At 53.4% G+C, this 23,436-nt stretch overlaps 1 protein-coding gene across 4 annotated transcripts in view; it reads left to right on the forward strand.

The window, feature by feature from the left end:
- Positions 1-23,436, forward strand: part of CALN1 (calneuron 1) — a 150,776-nt gene that overhangs the window by 24,802 nt on the left and 102,538 nt on the right. For 2 of the 4 annotated variants that reach the window (XM_077787472.1, XM_077787471.1), the window contains exon 3: positions 19,886-20,006. In XM_077787472.1, the coding sequence (XP_077643598.1) occupies positions 19,886-20,006 (121 nt within the window). Of the gene's footprint in view, positions 1-2,907; positions 2,949-3,902; positions 4,473-19,881; positions 20,007-23,436 lie in introns of those variants that run through there. The other 2 variants (XM_021533213.3, XM_021533212.3) reach the window with 2 other exon arrangements.

Consider the following 23,436-nt stretch of genomic DNA (forward strand, 5'->3'; position numbering starts at 1 on the left):
CTCACCCCTCACTGGGCTGCGGAGCCCAAAGCAAGCCCCTGCCCTGCCCTGGAGGCTCTGCTGGGCAGCTGCCAGGGAAGGAGCCTGCCTGGGGTGAGCAGCTCCATGGGGAATCCCAGCAGGGGCTGGTCACTGCTCCTGGAGTGTCCCCAGGCAGTGACAACAGCCTGCCCTGCTGCCACCGCTCACTGCGTCACGTTAGGATTTTATCAGCTCTATCATTTCCAGGAGAGTGTTCCAAACATCCCGGGGCTGATTCTCAAGGAAGTTCCATCCTTCTGGAGAGCTCCATCCCAGCCCCCAGCCCCAGGAGAATTGAAAAGCAGAGGGTTTGGAGTGATCAGCTCTGTGCTGTAACAAAGAAAAAAAGGAAAAGAGCCACGGGCTGCTCCTATTGATGTGGACACAATCTGGAGATATTCTGAATCTATCTGGGGATTAAGGAGGACTCAGTCCTTTCAGAATTTTTAATAATAAATATATCAGCATAATAGATTTTTCAGCTCCTGCTTTCAGCCATGAAGGTTGGGGCCTTTTTGGTTCATGTTTTTCAGAGCTGAAGGAAAGGAAACTACCTAGAAAGGAAACTACCTAAAGGCAGGGAATAACTTTCCCAAATGTGGATGTTTGCCCCCATTTACTCACATAGGCAGCCCAGATGGAGATGAGGGAGCTTGCAGGTAAAAGTTTTCTCATGGATTAAGGGAAAAAAATAAGAATGAAAAGTAAAAGGATGAGATTCATCTGCATCTCATTCTGATGGAACAACATTTGGTACTACCACTCACCTTCCTCCACTGGTGCTGAGGGCCTTGCTCCTGGAGCAGGGATTATCTTCTCACCAAATGCCAATAACTTCATAAAAATGGTAAAACTCTGGAGTGTAGCCCAGCCCTGATGGTTTATAATTCCTGAATCTTCGTACAGGCAATGTCCAGGCAGTGAGAGAGGGGCAGTGGGATGCAGAAATGCCCCCCTGGGGCAGGACAGCTGAGCTGGAGCAAAACAAGTTGAATATCGGTGGAGATGGGAGTTTTATGGGGCTTATCTGCACAGGGAGTGGAGACCCAAAATCCCTCTGCCCCTGGGTGCTGAGCTGCAGATCATGTTCCTTCTGATCCCAATAAATCCCAGCATGGGGAACACGGTGACCCATGAGGCTGAAGGGGAGAGACAGGAAGGATTTTACATCAGAAAAGTACAAGGGAGACAAGATGTGAATTAAACACCTTTTGAGCCCTAAAATCGACACTCAGCAGGCTTTGTTTGATGTGCACACGGCTGTGGGAGTGTTGCTGGAGCTGACAGGTGTCTCTCCAGGCTGTTTTCCAGATCCAGTTGAGGCAGTTTGAGCTGTGTTGGGCTCCCATCAGAGCCTCTCCTGCAGTCAGCCGCTGTCCCTGCACAGCATCTCTGCTTGCTTTCAGCCCAAATTGCTTTCAGCCAAACTTCCCCTGCTGGAAGCGTCCTGGTCCAGCTGTCCCAGGGGTCAGGGGCTGTGCTGGTGGCAGGCAGTGATCCAAGGACTGTGCCTCAGGAGCATTCCAACAGGGGCTGGGGAGCCAAGCGAGCTCCACCGAGTGCTGGTACCAGCTGAAGGTGACTGCAGCAGGGAAAGGGGGGAGATTTGGCTGGCAGAGGGGCACTCCCGTGGCCCTTCCTCCTTCCCAGGGCAGAAACCCCGGCCCCTTGGATCGCTGGGGTGGGGCCAGGCAGGCTGGGGGCCTGCAGGGAGGAGCAGGGTGTGTGCACACAGAGCCCAGCACACACCTGCAGGTGTGGATTCTTCTCCTCCACTGCTGCTGGCCAAAAAGTCCAGGGTCATTCTGGCCAATATCAGCAATGGTGTGGCCAGCAGGACCAGGGCAGTGAGGGCAGTGATTGCCCCCTGTGCACCTCCAGTCCTGGGGGCAATTTTGGGCCTCTCACAAGACAGACCTGGAGGGGCTGGAGTGTGTCTAGTGCAAGGAATGGAACTGGAAAGGGGCTGAGCCCCAGGAGAGGCTGAGGGAGCTGGGAAGGGGCTCAGCCTGGAGAAAAGGAGGCTCAGGGGGACCTTGTGGCTCTGCACAGCTCCTGACAGGAGGGGACAGCCGGGGGGTCGGGCTCTGCTCCAGGGAACAGGGACAGGAGGAGAGGGAACGGCCTCAGGCTGGGCTGGGGGAGATTTGAGTGGATATTGGGGAAATTCCTCCATGGAAAGGGTGCTCAGGAACTGGAAGTTGCTGCCCAGGGAGGTTTGGAGTCCCCGTCCCTAGAGGGATGGATGTGGCACTTGGGGACAGGGGTCAGTGGTGGGCTTGGCAGTGCCAGGGCAATGGCTGGGCTTGACCCTGGAGGTGTTTTCCAAAAAAACCGATTCTGTGCTTCTAGAAAAGGAACCGGCGGCTTAACCCCGCTCCCAGCCAAAAGGAGACCTGGAGACGGAACTTCCCGAGGGGCTCGGCCCCACAGGAGCGGGACCCCCGGCGCTGCCTTTGTCGGGGCTCTGCCCTTGCCGCTCCCTGCGGGCAGCAGCCCCGGCCGGGCTGCAGGATGGGAGGAGGCCCGGCGAGGAAGGGGTTAGCGGGGCTGGCGGCGGAGGGTGGTCCCTGGCCGGGCCGGGGCAGCGCGGCGCGGCTCGGGCTGCGCTCGGGGCTGCGGGGCCATGGGGCGCTGAGCCGGGGCTGCCGCGCCGCGCCGCCCTCCCTCCTCCAGCATCGCCTCCTTGCAGTCCAGTTATTCGCTTCTTTCATTTGGTTTCATCCCTTCGCTTGGTTTTTATTTTAATATTATTTTTTGTCTCTCTCTCTCTCTCCGCCATCCCCACCGCCCAGATCTCTGTGTGCCTCCTCCCTCCATCCTCCTCTGAATAACTCGTCTCGGAGCGATCTGGAGGGGCGGGGGGGTGGGGGGGGGGGGCAGTGGAGCCGAGCAAACCTGTGGCGGAGGAGCCGGCTGGTGGAGAGGTGAGTGAGGAGGTGGCGGAGGATGGGGAGCTCGGGCTGCCCCCCGGCCGGGCGGGGACGGAGGGGAGGGCTCGGAGGGAGCCGGCTGCGCGAAGGCAGCGCCCTCCCCTCCCCGGCTCGGGGGCACCGCGGCTCCACCGGGAACCTGTTGGGGCTTCGGCCAACGCTGCCAGCCGGCTCAGACGGGCCGGCAGCCGAGCGATCCCCGCGGGGGCACCTCTGGAGGCCGAGGGGTGCGCAGGGGGGGATGCTCGGGATGCTCATCCCCTCCCCTCGGTACCCGGATCCGCGGCCGTGCCCCCTTGCCGGCGGTGTGCGCCTGTGGGCGCTCACACGCGTGTTTGTGGAGTTGCCATGGAGCGGCACAACAGCACTTTGGCTGCCCAGAAAACCTTTCTTGATTCGTTTTCTGGCCCCCTGCTCGTCCGTAGCGGGTGATGTAATGAGAGCTCGGTGCCTATGCGGTGTCCTGCTCTCGAGGAGTCGGACACGCGTGGAGATCCCAGATCCCGGCGCAGAGGGAGCATCCGCCATCTGTTTGAATGGACGGGTCCTTATGAATCTGTCAAACCCAACAAATGCACTCGACGGAGGAATTCGGCCCCAAACACCTCCTGATGCCGCTGTCGGCAGCCAAAATGCTCCCGAGCAGAGTCGCGCCCGACCCTCGCTGCCTGCTCGGAGCCGTGATGAGCCCAGCCCCGGCTGATTGCAGCCCATTCAGTCACCGGGTTCGGCACCTGATTTGCAGCGCTCGCCTCCTGCTTCCTTCGCCCCTGGGGCAGCCCCGGGCTGCAGCGGGGCGGGCTGAGCCGGCTCCCGGCCGAGCGGTTACTCAGCAGCTCCTCAAGCCTTTCCCACCCACCAAGTTTTGCTGTTTTCCATGGAGCAGCTGCCTCCCCCTTAGCGCCGGCGCCTGGCGAGCCGTGTCCCCTCCCGGTGGCTTTGGGATGTTGGAAGTCCTCGGGAGACGGATGGGCTGCGCCGGGAGATGAGAGCGGGACGGGCGCTGCGGTGGGGCTCCGGGTACCGGAGGAGAGGTGTGCGATCCTGGGTGGCTCCAAGGGCTCGCAGGACTACAGGAGGAGCTTCCCGCAGGCTGGGAAATGGAATTTGCCCCTTTGCCCAGCTGTAGAATAGCTGCACAAGGCCGGCACTAGCACAGGACTGGAGCCCAGGGTGCTAGCTAGCATCACGTAGGCAGCTGCCACCGAAATGACACACTTGATTGAAGGCCAAAAGAACCCAATACGTAACTGCTGTGATTAAGCTCCATATGATGCCTCAGAGCAAGTAAAAACCCCTCCTTCATCTCATCTTGCTTGTAACGAGACAGCCGTTGCAGGGATCTCATTTGGGTCATGTTGTGGCTTTTGGGGGATTTTGGGGGAGTTGTTTCGGGTCGTTTTTTTTTTGCTTCTGGCTGTACACACCCATGACCTGCAGCAATCCGCACCCCCGCGATGCCCCCTGAGAGCCTGGGGCAGTAGGTGTGCTGCTAGCTGGGAATACAAATTGGAGCAGGTAAGAGCTCCCGATGCCATGTCTTTAGCAGGGAATTTTCCAGCTGCCTTCCCCGCGGGTCTCTGCATGCTCCCTTTCCCCCGGAATGCATGTGTGGGACTGTATTCTCAGGAAGGGTTTGACGGGGAAGCTTCATCCTTGCAGCTTTGGGGAGCCTCGGTGGATGCTCCGCTGTTTGCTCCGAGGATGCTCTGGACCTGTAGCCAGATCCTCTCTGCACTGCACCTGTGGCTAAAGGCTCTGCCCGGAGGGGTCTGCGCGGCTGGGGCAGGATCCCACCGGGAATGAGGGAGCGCAGCCGGCTCCTGCTCGGGGGGAGGCTGCCGGGGTGGCAGGGCTCTCCCTGGGGAGGCTCTGTCCCGCAGGAGCTGCCTTTTGCTCCTCGATCCCTCGGGAGCGTGCAGAGCTCGCCTGGTTCTCCCAGCGCCTTCCCTTAAGTTCTCGGTGGGGCAGGGGTTTGGTCCTGGGGGCAGAGGGATTTCAGCAGGGAACAAAAGCGCTTCGGGAGCAGCTCTCTGCCATCGAGCCCCAGGGCAGAACCTGGCTTGCAAAGAGAAAAAAAAAACAAAACAACCAAACTGAAACAGATCATAAGGCACAAAGGGTAATTTAACCCAATTTTCCTGCCTGCCTGAGAGTGGGGAGAGGGGCTGAGCCTCCTTGTTCCCCCTCCCTGGCTCCATTTCCACGCAGGTTCTGTCCAATCACGGTGTGCTGGAGGGTTCTGCTGATGCAGCCCATCCCTTCCATACCACGGCAGCTCTGTAACTATAAATGGGTTTAGAAAGAGCGTTTTGGGGGCTGCTTGTCCGGGCTTCCCTGCCCCAGCCCGGACACATTTCCATGGCCGGTCCCGTGCGGCTCCCTCTGCCTCCTGCAGCGCTGCCCCTGTAAGTTCAAAGCAATGCAACTTTCTCGTCGTTATTTCTTTTGAAATGTCCGAATTTCCAAGCAAAATCATGGCTTGACCCGTGCAATGATGGTGCCGTGCATGTTTTGTCTTCCAAAGTTGTGGTAAACTGAGCAAAATGCGCATTGAGAAACTCCTTGGACTAGCAATACCCTCCACCATCATTTTAGATTTGTGCTCATAGAGCTTTTATTGATTTGGGATGAAATATGGCAGGCAATCTATGAGGAGATGCAAATTCCAACAGGCAGAGCCTTTTCAGAAAATTCTGGGAATGTCAGAAGGGTCTGAGAGCATTCATTGTATCCAGGTGCCTTCCTGAGGTGAGCTGAGAGGGTTTTTTAATGTTGTGTAAAAAGACCAAGACAGTTTTATTCAGTTCATACAGTCCCCAGCTAATGATGTACTGGGGATTGATCATATGGAGGAGCTTTGCCAGGCTGGGGAGGCTTTAATTGTGTTTTTAACCTGTGAATGTGGTTAGTGTTAAAAGTGTGAGGCAGAAACTCAAGTAAATCCTGGGTATTATGCAATAGTTCTTGGGCTATCATGAAAAGAGGGCAATAGAAACCAGCTGGTTTATAGGTCTGCTTTTAATTAACTGCAGCCTCCTTTGATAAAAGCACTAACATGTGAAAATGGTTCTCAGAATAAAGACATTAAGCAGTGGTAATAAAAGCCACAGTCTGAATTTAGTCTGTTGAACCTGGAGTCCATGGGCAGGACCTGGAAGATGCAAAGAAATTCAATGAGTGGTTCTAAAAGTGCCCTCTCATTCCCTGAACTTACCATCACCTTGTGGAGGCTTGCTGGACATCCTTGCCTTTGCATTTTTACAGCAGGAGAAAAGCAAACCTGGAACATCTGCACCAAATCCTGGCCTCAGGTCTGTCCCTCAGACACTGAATCCTGCAGTGTCCTCAGGTCTGTCTCAGCTGCTCTCCTGCCCTTGGGTCTGCCCTAGCTGGGGCTGCCAGGCTCCTTTTTGGACCTGGACCTTTCCTGGACCTCCCTTTGCCAGGCATTACCCAGCCATTTCTCCTGGCTGGAGGGCTTGGGTCTGTGTTGTTCTGTGCCTGGAGCTATTCCCTGTTGTGCTGGCATCTCTGCAGGTTTGGTGGCTGTCCCTGGCGTGGGGACACTGCCAGTGGGGTGACAGGGCCCGGTGGGTTCATCTCTGAACCCCAGCAGTGAGTGATGCCTGGTGGAGGAGCTGGTTTGGGGCTCTCTGGTCCATCCCTTTTCCTCACCCTGTGTTCCTTCCCTGCAGCAGGGCTCTGGATGCTCAGGAATGCAGGAAGGTTAAAATGTGAGCAGGGCCCAGGCAGTGGGGTTTGCCTGTGGTCCCTGGGTGTCCTGCAGGGTGGCTGGCACAGGTGACAGCACAGGTGACAGCAGGGAGGACATCTGTGTGCATCTCATCTCCCTGGGCTCTCTGTCTCCTGCCTGCTGGAATTAAACCAGGAGGTGAGGCAGCCCGAGGAGCTGCCATCGTTCAGGGGTGGGAAGGGCTCCGCTGGTGTCCTGCACAAATCCAGCTCAGCTTCCTCCACCCCAGCCCCCATTCCTGGGGTCTGCACCCTGTTCCTGCCCTGTTCCTGCTCCCACAGGGCTCAGGGGGCAGAGGCTCCCCGAGTTCAGGAGCTGCAGGTGCCTAATGGGGCTCTTCAGAGCCCTCCTGCCAAGCCTTGGGCAAAGAGAGGAGGCAAACCCAGGCCAGGGGAGCCCTGCTGGTACTCCCAGCCTGTCCCAGCACAGGGAGCTGCAGGTGCTCTGACCCCAGGGGCAGCGTCCCGTGGGCAGGGCTGGAATACCTGCACGTGTTCCTGCTGCTAATTAGCCAATGTCCCCAGGGGTTTGAGGACGTGTCCAGAAGCCACCAAAAATGTCACAATAAAGTGTTCCTTGGGGTCTATTTATTCATTCAGGTCACAGACTCTGCTCTGACCCCTTTTAAATGGCCTCTCTCCTTTTCTCCCTGGATATCCCTGAACTCTCCAGGGCAGTGATTTCTCCTCAGCACATCAACCCTTATGCAAACGAGATTCCGAAGAATTGATCAATCCTGCCAGGTATTAAGGTTGGAAGAGCCAGCCTGAGAGCAAATCCCAGAAAAAAACAAGAAAATGAAGTCTCTGTAACTGTTTTCAATTATCCAGTGCTGCTGGTTCTCCTGGCGTTTCAGGGAGAAACGCGGAAATCTCTGAGTCGAGCTTGTTTACAGAGTGCTTGTGGCTTTCAGGCCCAGCCAGAGTCAGATTTCTCTTGCACATTCCCTTCAAATAAAGGCTGAAATAAAAATAAAGATGCTGTAATTTGTGCCACCCCAAGAGCTCAGCAGGAAATGATCCCTGGGGTTCCTGGAACACTTTACTGAATCTTCCAGGGAGCAGGAGCTTTCAGGAAAGGGACCCAGCGGGACCCTGCTCTCCCTGATAGGAGCTGGTGTCCTGGAGTTAGGGATGGTGAGGGGCTCCAGCATGGGCGGAGCCAGGGAGTTCTGGGCATTTTCCAAAGGCCAAACCCCAGAGCTTTGCAGCCTCACAGCTCTGGGCTTTGGCCCTTGGAAAAGGCCCATTCCCAGTGACTGTGTGTGGGGTCACTGGGATCACTGCCACAAGCAGGGTGGGGTTGGATGGATGGATGATGGATGGATGATGGATGGATGATGGATTGATGATGGATGGATGATGGATGGATGATGGATTGATGGATGGATGATGGATGGATGATGGATGGATGATGGATTGATGGATGGATGATGGATGGATGATGGATGGATGATGGATTGATGGATGGATGATGGATTGATGATGGATTGATGGATGGATGATGGATGGATGATGGATTGATGGATTGATGGATGGATGATGGATGGATGGATAGATGGATGGTGGATGGATGGATGGATGATGGATGGATGATGGATGGATGATGGATGGATGATAGATTGATGATGGATTGATGGATGGATGATGGATGGATGATGGATTGATGATGGATTGATGGATGGATGATGGATGGATGATGGATGGATGATGGATGGATGATAGATTGATGATGGATTGATGGATGGATGATGGATGGATGATGGATGGATGATAGATTGATGATGGATTGATGGATGGATGATGGATGGATGATGGATGGATGATGGATGGATGATAGATTGATGATGGATTGATGGATGGATGATGGATTGATGATGGATTGATGGATGGATGATGGATGGATGATGGATGGATGGATGGATGGATAGATGGTGGATGGATGGATGATGGATTGATGGATGGATGATGGATGGATGGATGATGGATTGATGGATGGATGATGGATGGATGGATGGATGATGGATGGTGGATGGATGGTGGATGGTGGATGGATGATGGATGGATGATGGATGGATGATGGATGGATGATGGATGGATGGATGATGGATGGATGGATTGATGATGGATGGACGGATGGATGGATGGACGGACGGATGGGTGGATGGATGATGGGTGGATGGATGATGGGTGGATGGATGATGGATGGATGGATGATGGATGGATGGATGGATGATGGATGGATGATGGATGGATGGATGATGGATGGATGATGGATGGATGGATGGACAGACACAGACCACCTTTGCAGCAGTGCTGCAAGTCCTGTGTGTCCAGGGCAGCTGACATTGCCAGTGTCTGCAGGAGTGGCACAACAGTCCCTGCACCTTTTGTCACCACAGCCCATCCTGGGGTCAGTGACAGCCAGCCTGGTGGCTCTGGACACCTCTGGTTGGGACAGGTCTCCTTTGGCTCTGCTCACCCTCTCCCAGCAGCCTGGCATCCTCTTTGGATCCCCTTGAATCTGGGCCATTGTGTCTGAGGACACCTTTCCAAGGAAGCTGCTGGCCCTGGATGTTTGTAGGGGAAGTGCTGGGAGCGGATCTTGGTTGGAATCTTATGCCACAACCCACCCCAGTTTATATAAAATTATTCCAGTGTTGGGGTTGCCCTCATCTCTAATTCCTTCTGCTCATTTCTGTGTGTTGGTGGCTCCAGTTCTCCCAGCTCCCAGGGAATTTTCTGTAGGAACCATCAGCCATTGCTTTAAAAAATAACTCTCACCAGATGTCCCAAAACCTCCTTTAAAGACGAGGTCTGGCAGAAGTCAGATTTATTGGGAGCAATTAATTGTCCTGCTAAGAGCCCTCAATGTTTTGGCATTTCATTAATAAGATGTAATCAACCACCAGGCTATTTGGAGTGTTACTCTGTCAGATCCGCTGTTAATTGTCATTATTTGATAGATTTCATGTTTATAATTACTGGTGTGTGACGCAGGGTGTGCTCTGAATAATCCATTGTGTATTGTTTTGTGAACCAGGGTGCTGGGGGTGCCAGGAATCGCTGCTGCTCCTGTCGCCAGGCCTGATTTATGCCTGGCCAGGGGAGGGAACTGGACAGGAGGGAATGAACAGAAGCTCAGAAAAGTCCCCTCGGGCCAGGCTCAATGAGCAAACACTCAGCAGCTGTGAGTGGAGGAGAAAAGGGTTCAACAGAGCAGGGAAATGTGGTAGGGATGGGTTATGGGGGGTGGGGGTGACATTTCCTCCCTGCTTTGATGTGCTCCTCAGCTCAAAGCTCTGGGATATTTTTTTTTCTTGCTGTCAACAAGGACCTCATTCTGATAATTTAATTCTGAGTGATCTCGTGTTGTACTCAGGGAGAAAAAAAAAAAAAAAAGAAAAAGCTGAGTACTCCAGAGAAAGAGAATTGGGATATTTTTGTGTGTGAGCAGCCTGGACTGTGGGGTGGGGTCAGTGTTGGTGATGCCCCAAAGCCTCTCTGGCACTCCTGAGCTGCCCTGGGTACTCAGCTGAACCTGCTCCCCCTGGCTTTATCCATCCTGACTTCTGGGGAAGCTGATTTCTGGGAAGGGGGCCAGGAGGAGCCCCCTCCCCACACTGCAGGGATCCCTGCTGGGCACAGGTGCCCATGGCTCCCCTTACAGCACGAGCAGGATGGGCTGGGCAGGGATGGGGCTGCAGGGGCTGGAATGCTGCTCCAGCAGCTCCAGCAGCTCCAGCAGCTCCAGCAGCTCCAGCAGCCTCCCCCCCGACCGGCTTCTCCTGAGTTTTAGGGCCCAGAAGGAGCTCAGAGCCTCCAATGTGGGAAAGAATTTATCAACAGCCCCAAATTTTCACCCCTTAACTCCACCAGGGGCTTCCAGTGAGGCACCAGGGCCTGGGGACAGGCTGGACATGTCCCCCCGGTCACACAGACTGTGTCCCCCTGGTCACACAGACTGTGTCCCTCTTGGTCACACAGGCTGTGTCCCCCTGGTCACACAGGGCATGTCCCCCTGGTCACACAGGACATGTCCCCCTGGTCACACAGGCTGTGTCCCCCTGGTCACACAGGCCATGTCCCCCTGGTCACACAGACTGTGTCCCCCTGGTCACACAGGCCGTGTCCCTCTTGGTCACACAGGCCGTGTCCCTCTTGGTCACACAGGCTGTGTCCCCCTGGTCACACAGACTGTGTCCCCCTGGTCACACAGACTGTGTCCTCCTGGTCTCACAGGCCGTGTCCCCCTGGTCACACAGGACATGTCCCCCTGGTCACACAGGGCATGTCCTCCTGGTCACACAGGCTGTGTCCCTCTTGGTCACACAGGCTGTGTCCCTCCTGGGATGTCTGTTCCAGAGGCTGATCAACTTTACCATGTGTACTGGTTTTGGTTTGTAAATTTGAGATTTTTCTTAATTTTAAGATTTTTTTGGTTAATGTACTAATAAGCGTGGTGAGTTTAATGTTGGCTAATCACTAGTCTATTTACTTTTTAGGTAGGATTTTACTTTACTTTCTATTTTACTTTGTTAGGTTGGATTAGGATAAAGGTAAAGTAGGTTTAAAACTTCAAAAGGGTATAAGGAAAAATGTATTAGTAGTAACTAAAAGAATTAGAACAAAACATTTAGAACACTTCTTACATTTTTTTTATTGATAATGTAAAGAAATAAAACTTAAAATTTTAGTTAGTTTACTATTTTTTAGATCCGTCTTTCTTTAGTTTACGTAGGGAGAGAAGTCTGCCTGAATTCCCAATGTGCAGGTTCCTTCAGCTTCCCTTCTGCCTGGAGATTTGAGAGGGTTTTGTAGCATGTTTTGAAACCTGTGGCCTTGGTTTCCTCTCCTAAATCCTTGTCACCTGAAAAAGGCTTTTTTTTGGGGACCCCTCTGTGATGGACACCCTGGTGTTCTGTCCCACAGGAGGGAATGGGAGGCTGGGCCTCCCCAGGGATAAAACTTTCATTACCAAACTGATTTTTTTCATGTTTCCAGGTGAATTATTATAGGGGAGAAGAGATTAAAGATTTTTGTTGCATCGCTGGCTTGCTTTTTTTTTTTTCTTTTTACTTTATACCATCAACTCAGAGACTTTCCAAACTTGGAAGATGGAATTTCTTTTAACTAATCTTGGTTAAACACAACTGGGGGCAGCAGCAGTGACAGCAAGTGGACGAGGGCAGCAAAACTCTGGGGATTTCTGACTGCAGAGGGTGAGGATGAGTTTGGGAGCTGAGCAGAGCTTGGGTGAGGAGAACACTCAGCGCTGCTGGGTCTTTAATGGGGCACTTGAAGGCTGTTTGCAGTGGAAAGGGTCTTTTTATCCCCTTGGGAGTGCTGCTCTTGCCCTGGGGACACACACAGAGTTATCAGGTCCCCCCACGGTTCAAAAATAACAAACTGATTTCTCTCTGTGCTCTCACAGGGAGCTCCCAGCCAGAAATGCTGGATTTTATACCTGACCTGGCACCCTCAGCTCTCAGGTTCGAGGTGTGGTTGTCTTTTCAAGTGCCCTTCCTCTGCTTTTTCATTTCAAATTTACTGCAGAAGGTGGGAAAAAACCCCAGCACAAAACCTTCTGAAGTTGTGGCTCCTGGGGTGCCGTACATTACGTGAGGTTGTCACTCAGATCTCGTTTTCTGCCTTGCAGAGGATTATTTTTTTTCTTCCCAGTTACACCTTTGAATGCTGAGAATGATCTGTTTGTAAAGGTTTTTTTACCCCGTGGTCACCATGAGGTCCTTTGTTGTTGGTATCCCAAGCCAGCTGTGCCAGGTCTGCATTTCCTGCCTGAATTAGAGGAATATTTTCTTAGGCTTATGCCAAGAAATGATCAGATAGAGCCCAAATGCAATGAAGATGTGCTGAGGGCAGGTGGGGATGTGATGGGCCAGGACTGGGAATGGTCCCTGGAGGTCAGTTTGGATTTCTCCTGGATCCCCAGCAGCAGATGTTCAGTGAATCTTGCACGTGTGGGTTCAAATCTCGTGTTTGCAGTCCATAAATCCATAAATCCTTGTGAAAGGTGGAATTTGTCTGGATTCACTTGCTGAAAATACGTGTGGAAAAGCCAGGTCTAACCTCTGATAACCACCCAGGAAAGGGGGAGCCCTCCTGTGTCCCAGAAATGCTCTGAGGGAACTTTAGGGCTCACTGCCCTCTCAGCCCAGCCTGAGCAACTCTGGCTGCCCAACCCTGCCCAGAACTCCCTCTGCTCTCGCTGCTGTTTATAAATATCCCAAATGTGCCTTCCTGGGGGTTTGAGATCAATAAAGACTGGGATCAGTAGTCAGCAAGCACAGACTTCCTGCAGGGCTGGCCTCCCTGGGAGCATCTATGATCTATTTTAGAGCTTTCTTTTAAAAGAACCAGACTTTATTCTCGCCCATCCCAAGGGTCCTTCCAAGGCCACTTCTCTTGGTTTGTGGTCCAGAAGGAGCCTGAGCCTGCTCTCAGCCCTGGCTCTCTTCACACCCCGAGCTGAGCCTGATTAAAGCAGAGCTGGTTGATATCTGCAGCTTCCCCTTCACACCTTGCTGAGCTCTGCATCCTCCCGAGCCAAGAGGAGCCCTTGGAGCCCTGCAGGCTCTGCTGGGCTCAGATTGCACTCGAGGTGCCAAGTTTGTGCACAAAGTAAATTAAAAAAAAAGAAAAAAAACACCCAAACATCTTTAAAGCTATTGTTAGCAGCAAGGAGTGCAGGTGACAAGGGACAAAGTGACTCTTCCCAGCACATGGATTTTGTCTTCCCTGAACTGGGCTGGCTTCAAAGCAACTGTGGGGATTTAGTCCAGCTCAGCCTCTCCCATGCCAGAGGTTAAGCCAGGCCTAACCATGACCCTCAGCTGTCCCAGCCTCCTTAGAGAGAGAGGGAAGCATGGACAGCACCATGGAAAAGGAGCAGAAATAGCAGTGGAGCCTCTCTGGGAGGCTGGGGTGTCCCCTGGCTGGTGCCTGATGGAGGCTCAGCTGTCCCAGGAGTTTCCCAGGTGACACCAGGGCTCTGTTTGCTCTGCTGTCCTTTGGATCCAGCTGGATCACACAGCCTCCCTGCGAGGACGATGGCAGTGCCTCAGTCCTGGGGAAAAGGGGATCATTTCCTCCAAAGTCCCTGCTCTGCTCTGCTTTCGATGTTCAAACATTGCTGTGCCCAGGGAGAAGCATCTTTAACACCGTCACTTCATTTGATGAATTTTTAAAGGGTTTAAAAGTGACCTCAGGGACTTCCCAGCTCCTGTTCCAGTTTCCTGACTGCTCCCTGGATTTTCAGTATATTCCTGGATTCCTTTCAGCCCTGAGAAAGGACTAAGAGAACAAAGCTTGTGCTGGTGCTCCACTGCTGTCCTTGGCCATCCATGGAGGGGTGCTTCCCATTCTTCCAGCTCAGACTCCCTCAGTCCAGCCTGTGGCAGAGCTGGAAATCTCCATTTTATCCTCATCCCACTTTTCCTCATTTGTGCCTGTTTTAAACCACAGGGCTCAACATCTAGCTCGGGATCCTGCCATGGTGCTCCCAGCCCCGGGATGCAGCCCCTGAATTCCAGCTCCATGGGGAAGGCAAACACAGAGGCTCCAAGGAGGTTGTGTGTTCCATGCCTGAGGCTGGAAAACCAGGCTGGACTCCCCAGGGTGGATTCCCAGGCATCCTTTGGGCTGCACGTGGGAGAGAGGGAAACAAGGAACCTCTTCCGAAGCGGTGGCCACCCAGGGAGATCCGGGATCAGCAGAAATTGATCCCAGTTCCATCTCAGAGCTGGATCCTGGAACCTCGTGTTTAATGGTCATGTGGGTTTTGTGGGCTCTGAGCCTTTTTGGGAAGAGCAGCCCAGGGGCTGGTGAGGAATGGGAGCCACAGACATGTGAGCAGTGTGGAGATGGCTTTTTTTATCCTGATGGGATATTGCTTATGAAAATCTAAATTCCACAAACGTGGCTGTGCTGAGAGGCAGGAGCAGAGCTGGCAGGGCATGATGGGGGCAGGACCTGCTGGGAGCCTGGCACAGGCACTGGAACCTGCCAGGGGACCCTGGGGACAGTCCACAGAGCTGCTGAGGGGCTCTTTGAGTGCCTCAGTTGGAACAGACAGGTGTGTGCTGAGGAAGGCAGGAGCCTCCCTTGAAATGGAGAATGCAAACCCCCTCCTTCTGAATTATTACAATTCTGAAATTAAGGGGCTCTCAGGAAGAGATATGGGAATAGGAATAGCAGTTATTTACCAGGAAAATTGAAAATACAAATGCAATAGTACAAAAAAACCCAAACCACTGCCAGAGTGAGAACATGCCCTGACCCCCTGTGTGTCAGGGAGGTGACACAGCCCCATCCCAGGGTGGCTCAGCCCTCCTGCAGTGCCAGCTGTGCTTCTGCTGGAGCAGGATCCTGCACAAGGGGGGAGTTTTCCTCTGGAGCTCCAGGGCTGGGGGAGATGGGCCTGGGCTCCTCTGGGAATGCAGTGGGGAGAAAGCTGCTCCTCTGGGAATGCAGGGGGAAGAAAGCTGCTCCTCTGGGAATGCAGGGGGAAGAAAGCTGCTCCTCTGGGAATGCAGGGGGCAAAGGCTGCTGTGCTGTGCCCAGGTCAGATTGGATCCAGGTAGGAATGCTTGGCTCCTCCCCTGGGTGGAGCATCTCCCCATGGATGATGGAATTTTCTCAGCCATGCAGGGACACTCAGTGGCCATGAACAGCAGAGATCTCCTGGAGGGAGGATTGGTTATGGGAGAGATAAAGAAAACTGCCCATGGACAGCAGAGAACTGCCCCAGCTCTGACAGATGGTGACAGAACACATATTGAGGTACCATGGGGAAATCTCCACACACTTGGTCAGGGTTTCTTTGAGGGATTTGTGGTTTAATGTCAATGTTTTCATGGTATTTTCATGATGTTGTTCAAGGGGATTCCACTGCTCCCAAATCCCCCCACTGTGTTTGGTTTGCAAGTTGCCCGGTGTGTGTGGTGGAGAGCCAAGCCCCAGCCCAGCTCCCTGCTCAGGGGCTGGTGGACAGCTCTGCAGAAGGGGCAGGAGCCCCGGTGGCACCCCGAGGAGGGGGCACAGTGCTCAGATGGAACATTTGGAGAGGTAAAACCCTGTCAGTGCCCTGGCCCCAGCGCCAGCCCCTGCTGCTGATGGGGTCAGCACGGGGATGGAGCCAGCAGCACGCTCCACTCATGCTCTGAGTGTCCCAGGGGCTTGCTGGACACCCATCAGCAGCCCCAGGGAAGCTGGAGGAGGTTTTTGTGTTTCTGACATGGACACTTCGGCTGCATTCAAAGTGAGCCTGTCCTGTGGCAAGCACATTTCTCTCCCTCTCAGGATTTTTCATAAAGGTGCACAGAGAGAAATGAAAGAGAAAACAATTTCTATTTCTGCTCCTTGTTTTTTCTATGTGGAATGTGTTTGAAGAATTGTTTACCTGGGGTGATGGCTTGGTTGGATTCTGGTGAGGATTGTTTGAGCCTGGCGGCCAATCCAACCCACCTGGGGCTGGATTCTCAGAGTTGTGTTAGAGACAGAGTCAGAGAAAGTAGTATGTAGTTTTAGTATCCTCCTTTTATATAGTACATTGATGTATTTTAGCATAGTTATAATAAAGAAATAATTCAGCCTTCTGAATTTTGTCAGACATCAGAATTTCTTCCCAGGGTTTGCCTGCATTTACAATACTGTCCCACAATGGCCTGGGTGGGAAGGACCCATCCAGTGCCACCCCTGCCATGGGCAGGGACATCTCTCCCTGTCCCAGGCTGCTCTAACCTGGCCCTGAACACATCCAGGGATAGGAATTCCAGCCTGGACCAGCCTGCCTGTGCCAGGACAGACCTTTTACCCCAGACAGGCACCTGCACATTCCCATGAAGATTTTATGGATTCCACCCTCAAGGGCTTTCCCATCCCAGTGCTTCAGAGCTCTCCCCCCTGCCCCTCCTGGGCCCCTTTTTGCTGTTTTCTCCCCCTTTGAGCCTTGGGTTTAGTTTTAAGTTCCTGTCTGAGGGTGCTGAGGGTTCCTGAGGCACAGCTACACATCCGTGGGGAACTCTGGCACGGGAGCTGGGCTCCTTTGGGGCATCCCTTGTTAGAGCTGAGATGTGCTGGGTTCCAGAGGCTCTGCAGGGTTTCTGCTGAATATTACAGCTTTAAAAAGCCTCATATATCTGGGCAGCAGAACTGAATCCAGGATTTCTCACTCCAGGGTATCATGGCTCTCCTCCAGCACTAAAACACACCACAGGATCCAGGTAGGAGCTCTTTTCAGCTCTTCAGCCCTCAGGGGAAAGGCATTGTCATTTTTTTTTTTAATGGTTGTAGAAGCCAAAGCTTTGAAAGTGTTTTCAGGAATGTTTTAAATCCATGGTTTGCTGCTATTCCATCTGTGGCTGAGCTCAGGGGGTGCAGGGCTGGAGTTTCCTTCGCCCAGGGGCTGTGGTGCCCCATGGGGTCACCAAACACTGAGCCTGCACTGCAAGCCCAGCCCAGGGGCAGACCTAAACTCTCAGGTGATTTGAAAACTCACTGTAATTGCTTTTGGTGATTCTTGGGGCTGTCCAAGAGTTGGACTCGATGACCCTTGTGGATCCCTCCCAGCTCTGTGCTTACCCTGGGATGGTGATTGTCCAGAGAAAACAGGAATTGGTCGCTGCCTGAACGCTTTGTGGTGGGCCTGGAAACAAATGAAGGGGGTGCAAAGGGCTGGAAGTGTCTGTCCAGTGATAGCAGAGCTGGAATTGCCTCTGAGTGTCTCTTGGCCAGGTAAAATTCCCATTTTAGTGCCGAGCAGGTGTCAGAGGGAGCAACGTCTCAGAGTGAAACCCACAAACTGGCAAGGGCTGGGAAATTACAGATGTGCTTAATGAAACAGAACCCCTTGTTTACGTTTCTAATGTGCTGCTGGAGCAAACTGGCTCCCAAATAAAAATACTTAAAATTACGATTAGGATTTATTTACATAATTGCTGCCAGAGAAATTCCTGGAGCGTGCTGAGCAGTGCAAGAGGAGCCTCCTGGCTCTCCCTCTGTGCTTGCCCGTGTCTCCAGGTTGGTTTGCTCCTGGGGTGCTGGAATCCGTGGTATTGATAATTCCAAGATTGTAGAAAGTCTCTGTCAGCCCTGCTGCCAAAGCAGAAGTCATAACTGGTCTGTGCTGGTTTCCAGGTTGTTTATTCTGTTTATCTCTCACATGTTCTGCTGCCCTGCCCAGCTCTGTCCTGCAGGGCAGCGTGTGGGGCTCTGCCCTCAGTGGGATGTGACAAACATTAAATACCAGAAACTCCCTGGGCTGGATTTACAAGAACGTGCCAATATCTGTCACCTACGTTGGACAGTGTGTCCCCAGCCTGAACCAACAGAAAAATGCCAACACCACAGTGAGACATGGAGGGCATGAAGAAGGAGGAAAAGGACAAGGCACACCCAATTTCCTCCAGCTTGTCCCCTTTGAACCCCTAATCTAGAACCCTAAAACTTTACTTTTGCACCCGTGTCACACTTAATTATTACTGATATCAAACACTCAGAGCTTGCAATTCATCCTGTAAGATTGAAAACTCTTTTGCATGGCCAGAGATCACAGCCAGTGTCTCTGGGGGCTCTGTCCAGGGGGTTCCTGACCCCTGCCAGGGTCCCAGACCCGCCAGAGGGATGTCCTGGATTCCCCCACTGGAGGGTTTTGTCAAAGCTGTTCCTAGCCCAGGCAGCAGGAAGGCTTTGGTTCCTATGGGATCCATCTGTGTTGTCTGTATATTGGCTCACTGGCTGAGGCACAGCCAGGTCACCCTGGTGCTGCTGGCTGGAGCAGCATTCCAGAGGTGGCACCTCCTGCTGGGGCACAGAACGTGCCAGCACCCAGGGCGGGCTCTGAGCAGCCCCTGCCCCGTGCACTGGGGGCTCTGGTGGCTTCCAGAGGCTCTCCCAGCCTGTCCTGGCCACCTCCAGCCCCAGGGAGTCCCTGGCCAGCTCGGGGTGGCTCTGGGGACTCTGCTGATTTATTGCTGCTGGATATGTGCAGCACAATAGGTCTGGGATGAGCTTGTGCTGATTGAATGCAGCCCCGGGCATGACAAATCTTCCTCTTAATATTTCAATTGACTTTGGCAAACTTCTAAATCACAGAGTGAGTGCTGCTGACAGTAATTCTCACTCCTACCCTTCCCTGGGGCTGGGACCTGTGGGGTTTGCAAACACTGCTCCAGCCTCCCATGGAGAGGGATTTCTCCTCAGCTGTCAGATTTGGGAAATGGGAATGTTCTTTGTGGGGCCCTGCTCCAGTGTGGATGTCCTGCTCTCAGTGGGGTGTGGAGCTGGGGCCCTGGAGTGACAAACACCTTGCTCAGGGTGGTTGGCTGGACCCTCTGAGGGGGCTGCATGATCCAGGTGGGGTCTCAGGGCTGTCCAAACCCTTCCCTGCCTTTGGAAGCTGCTGGGCAGCACTTGGGGCTGCCCCTGGATCCCCGGCAGTGCCCAAGGCCAGGCTGGATGGGGCTTGGAGCAGCCTGGGATTGTGGAAAGTGTCCCTGCCCATGCAGGGGTGCTTCAGGATGGGCTTTAAGGTCCTCTCCAACCCAAACACTCGAGGATGCTGTGACCTGTTACCTGCAGGTCCGTGCAGAGCCCTGTGCTCTCTGTAAAACAAGAGGACACATTCTCAAGCTATGTCAGGGAAGGTTTAGGTTGGATATTAGGAAAAAAATTTTCACTGAAAGAATAATAAAATACTGTAATTGTCTTCCTAGGGAGGTGGTGGAATCACCATCTCTGGATGTGTTTAAAAAAAGACTGGACTTGGCACTTGGTGCTATGGTCTAGTTGTGGTGTTAGGGCATAGGTCAGACTTGATGATTTTAGAGGTCTCCCAACCTCGTTATTCTGTGATTCTGTGATTTTGTAATTATTTCCAAGGCTGAAATTTGCAGGACTGAGTGTTGGAAATCCTGTTTCCCTAAGGCTCCACTGCTCTGGCTCCCCTCACTCCTCTCCAGCACCCAGAGGCAGCAGCTGCTTTGCTGTTTGTTCCTTCAGACCCCGGCTCCGAGCTCAGCCCACCTCTCACACACCCACCTGCAGCCTGGGGTGCTGCTCCAGCCCTCCTCCAGGCCAGGCTTTGCTGCATTGCCACGAAACAAAGGCAGATAACAACAATGACCCTCTCTTTTCCCCGTTTTGGTGGCAGGGAGAAGATGCCATTCCACCATGTGACAGCTGGCTTGTTGTACAAGGGCAATTACCTGAACCGCTCGCTCTCGGCCGGCAGCGACAGCGAGCAGCTGGCCAACATCTCGGTGGAGGAGCTGGATGGTGAGTTGGATGGAGAGCTGGATGGGGCTCTGGGGGGGGACAAGGCTCCCCTGCACCTTCTCCGTGGTGGAAAAGGGCAGGTGGGACGTGGGGTGGCTCAGCAGATCAGGTTCACAGAGAACGCCCCTGAGCAAAATTGCGTTGGGAGCTATGGAGTGATTTTAGTCTTAGCTTTTTTGTCCCTCTGCAGCTTTTTGATATATTAAGCCTGCATTTTGTGGGCAAAATGAGAAAATTTAGGGTCATGCTGCCCCAAAGATATCTTTATCTTTCCCTGGGACTCTGCAGAGTTGAGTCTGCTCTTCCCACCAAGTCTCATTTGCTTTGAAACCTTCCCAAAGGGAGGCTCCTCTCCACGTCTCAGGGTAAGAAGTTGCATGGAGGTGGCTTGTGGCTTAAGAAGATGGAAAGAGCTTTAAAATTCCATTTTCCAGATCAGTGGTAGGGAGCACAGAGCAGCCTTAGTCTGGCACAGGCCATCAGGAAGGCTGCCTGGAGGATCCCATCATTTTCCCCCTGGAAGCTGCTGTTGTTAATCCTCTCTGCCCTGGCCCTGGATGTGTGGCCAGGCAGAGGTTCAGGTCCCCATCGGGTCCAGGGGAGAAGGTCTCTTTTGTAGAGGATTTGTGGTTCACCAGGAGAATTTCTGAGGTGAATAATTAGAGTTAATGTCGTTGAGTGTTGTGGAATGAATTGGAGCTCTTGGTTTGCTCTCCAGTGGACACTTGGTACAAGCCATGGTCAGAATCAGGGGCCTCCATGGAGAACTTTTTGAGGGAAGGATCAAGGGAAGGGTGTAAAGTGGAACTGGTCCTTCTAGGACAGCCTGGAGGCATTTTGGAGAAACAGGAGGCCAACATTTCTGACTACCCTGGCCCTTTTCTTTCGTGCTTTGGTAAATCAAACCTTCATTTCCCAGCCTTTCCAACTCAGAGCCTTTGGATTTGGGTTTGTGAGCTTGACATGAATTTAGCTCAGGTACCAACAGTGTTTTCCTCTTCCCAATGAGGGTGTGAGGACACAGCTTAGATGAGAGACAACCTGAGAAACTACTTCACTGCAGCTCAGCTCAGACCTAGAATCCCCAGCACTGCCAAAGTCACATTCTGGGCTCTTCTCCTGGAGCTTGGCTTGAAGGTTTGAGTTCAGCTGAACTGAGCTGGCCCAAGTTCTCCTCACCCCAAAGATGCCAATGGCACGGCCAAGGCACAGCTTTGCCCTGTCCCTGTGTGGGTTGTTGGGGCTGCTGAGCTCACACGAGGTGGGAGGAGGTCCTGCACTCACTCTGAGCACAAACAAGGATTGTCTCTTAGCCCTGTTCCCATTCCAGGCTGCTGGAATTGCCTGTGAGATTGCAGAGATGTGTCAGGAGCTGCTCCAAGTGGCCACGGGGCTGGAAGCCCCGGCAGGGCCAGGCAGGGCATGGGGGATGCTCATCCCTGCTCTGCATCCCCTGTGTGCATGGAAACCGGCCTGGGTCAGGGAACCGGGCTGGGCTGTGTCACAGAACCGGGCTGGGCTGGGTCAGGGAACCGGGCTGGGCTGGGTCAGGGAACCGGGCTGGGCTGTGTCACAGAACCGGGCTGGGCTGTGTCACAGAACCGGGCTGGGCTGGGTCAGGGAACCGGGCTGGGCTGGGTCACGGAACCGGGCTGGGCTGTGTCACGGAACCGGGCTGTGCTGGGTCAGGGAACCGAGCTGGGCTGGGTCACAGAACCGGGCTGGGCTGGGTCACAGAACCGGGCTGTGCTGGGTCAGGGAACCAAATCCAGCCCCAGTCCCCCTTCCCCTGCTGTCCCGATCCCGATCCAGGAGCCTCGGGCACGGCTCTGTCCGCGGGAGCTGCGGGAGGAGCTGGAGCCCAGCCCTGGAAGAATCCAGAACCATGGATCGCTGCTCTTAATGAAGGGAAATGAGGGAAATGAGGGTGGAGGAGCCGCCTCGGGAGAAGGAGCAGCCCAGTGCTGTTGGCTGCAGTCCCACTGAGGTGGGATCCCACTGAGGATCGTTCTCTCCTCTTGCTCCGGGAGGCTGGGCACAGCTCTTCACCTCAGCATCCATTTATTCCCTGCTTTTCCCGTGCTCTCCACTCCTCTTTGTGCCTTTGGCGTGAGGATGTCCCCAGCTCTGGGACAGCGCACCTCAGGTCATCTTCTTCCACCTGCAAACACAGCAGTGGCACCAAAGGGATGAGTGTCTGAAAAGCCAGGGCAGCAGAAGAAGCTGGAGATGCTTTTCCATGTGCCAGCAATATTCAGCCTCTGGAATTTGTATTTAAAATGAAGTCAGCAGTCTCCATCTCCTTGTGTTTTGTCTCTAATACCAGATCAGTGCCTGACTCTGCTGGTAATTGGGGAAGGTTCACTGCCCAAACCCCAAACAGAATTAGTCTTTCTGCCTTTAAGCATAAACTGTCTGAGGATGAGTAACAAAATGTTCTTCCTTGAGAAGTTAATGTCAGGCTATTGGAGCTCTGTGGATGGATCAAGCTGTGAGAGCTCGATGCCAATAACAGATTTGCATTTCATCTCCCAGGCTGGGGAAGAGATGCCAAAATTCTCCTTGGTTTCTTTTTCAATGAGATTTTGGTCCTGAGGGAGTTCCAGCCTATTGAGAAATTCCAGTCACACAGATGAAATTATGATAGGTTTGGAGCTGGAGGAGTCACTGGGAATTTTCTGTAACGTTCCTCTGCACTCAAGGCTCCAACAAGTGCCTGATCTGTTGGGTTCTTTCCAGCAGATTTCTTTTTTTTCTGTGTCTGGCACTGTGTATGTCAGCACTGTTCACTTGGGAAGGGTTTCTGGGATGCTGCAGGGGGACAGTGCTGCAGCCTGACCCCCTCCCAGCTCATCCTGAGGGAATTCCCAGGAGTTCTCCCTGTTGCAGCTGCAGGTGGGGGCTGGAGGAGAATAGGGAGATCAGGAGATAGAAAAGAGCTCTGATTTCAAGTCCTGTAAGGGGGAAGAGCCCAGGGCTTGGGGTGAACACCCAAAGTACTGCTCAGCTTCTTCTCTGAGAGGTTATTTTCCAAATGAATATTCAGAATCCCAGAATCCCAGAATGGTTTGGATTGGAATGGACCTCAAAGCCCACCCAGTGCCACCCCTGCCATGGCAGGAACACCTCCCACTGTCCCAGGCTGCTCCCAGCCCTGTCCAGCCTGGCCTTGGGCACTGCCAGGGATCCAGGGGCAGCCACAGCTGCTCTGGGCACCTGTGCCACCCTCCCAGGGAACAATTCCTAATTCCCAATATCCCATCCATCCCTGCCCTCCAGCAGCCATTCCAGCCTCTGAAAGCCAGCCCAGGTCTGGAAGTGGCACCATGATCGGGCTCTGAGGGACTGGGGAGCATGGAGGGGTCTGGGGTGGATGTTACTGCCACGTGCTTGGAGGTTTCTATGCATGAAATGATGAATGCAGGCTGGG

The sequence above is a fragment of the Lonchura striata genome, chromosome 20 (genome assembly GCF_046129695.1).
Source record: "Lonchura striata isolate bLonStr1 chromosome 20, bLonStr1.mat, whole genome shotgun sequence".
NCBI lineage: Eukaryota > Metazoa > Chordata > Aves > Passeriformes > Estrildidae > Lonchura > Lonchura striata.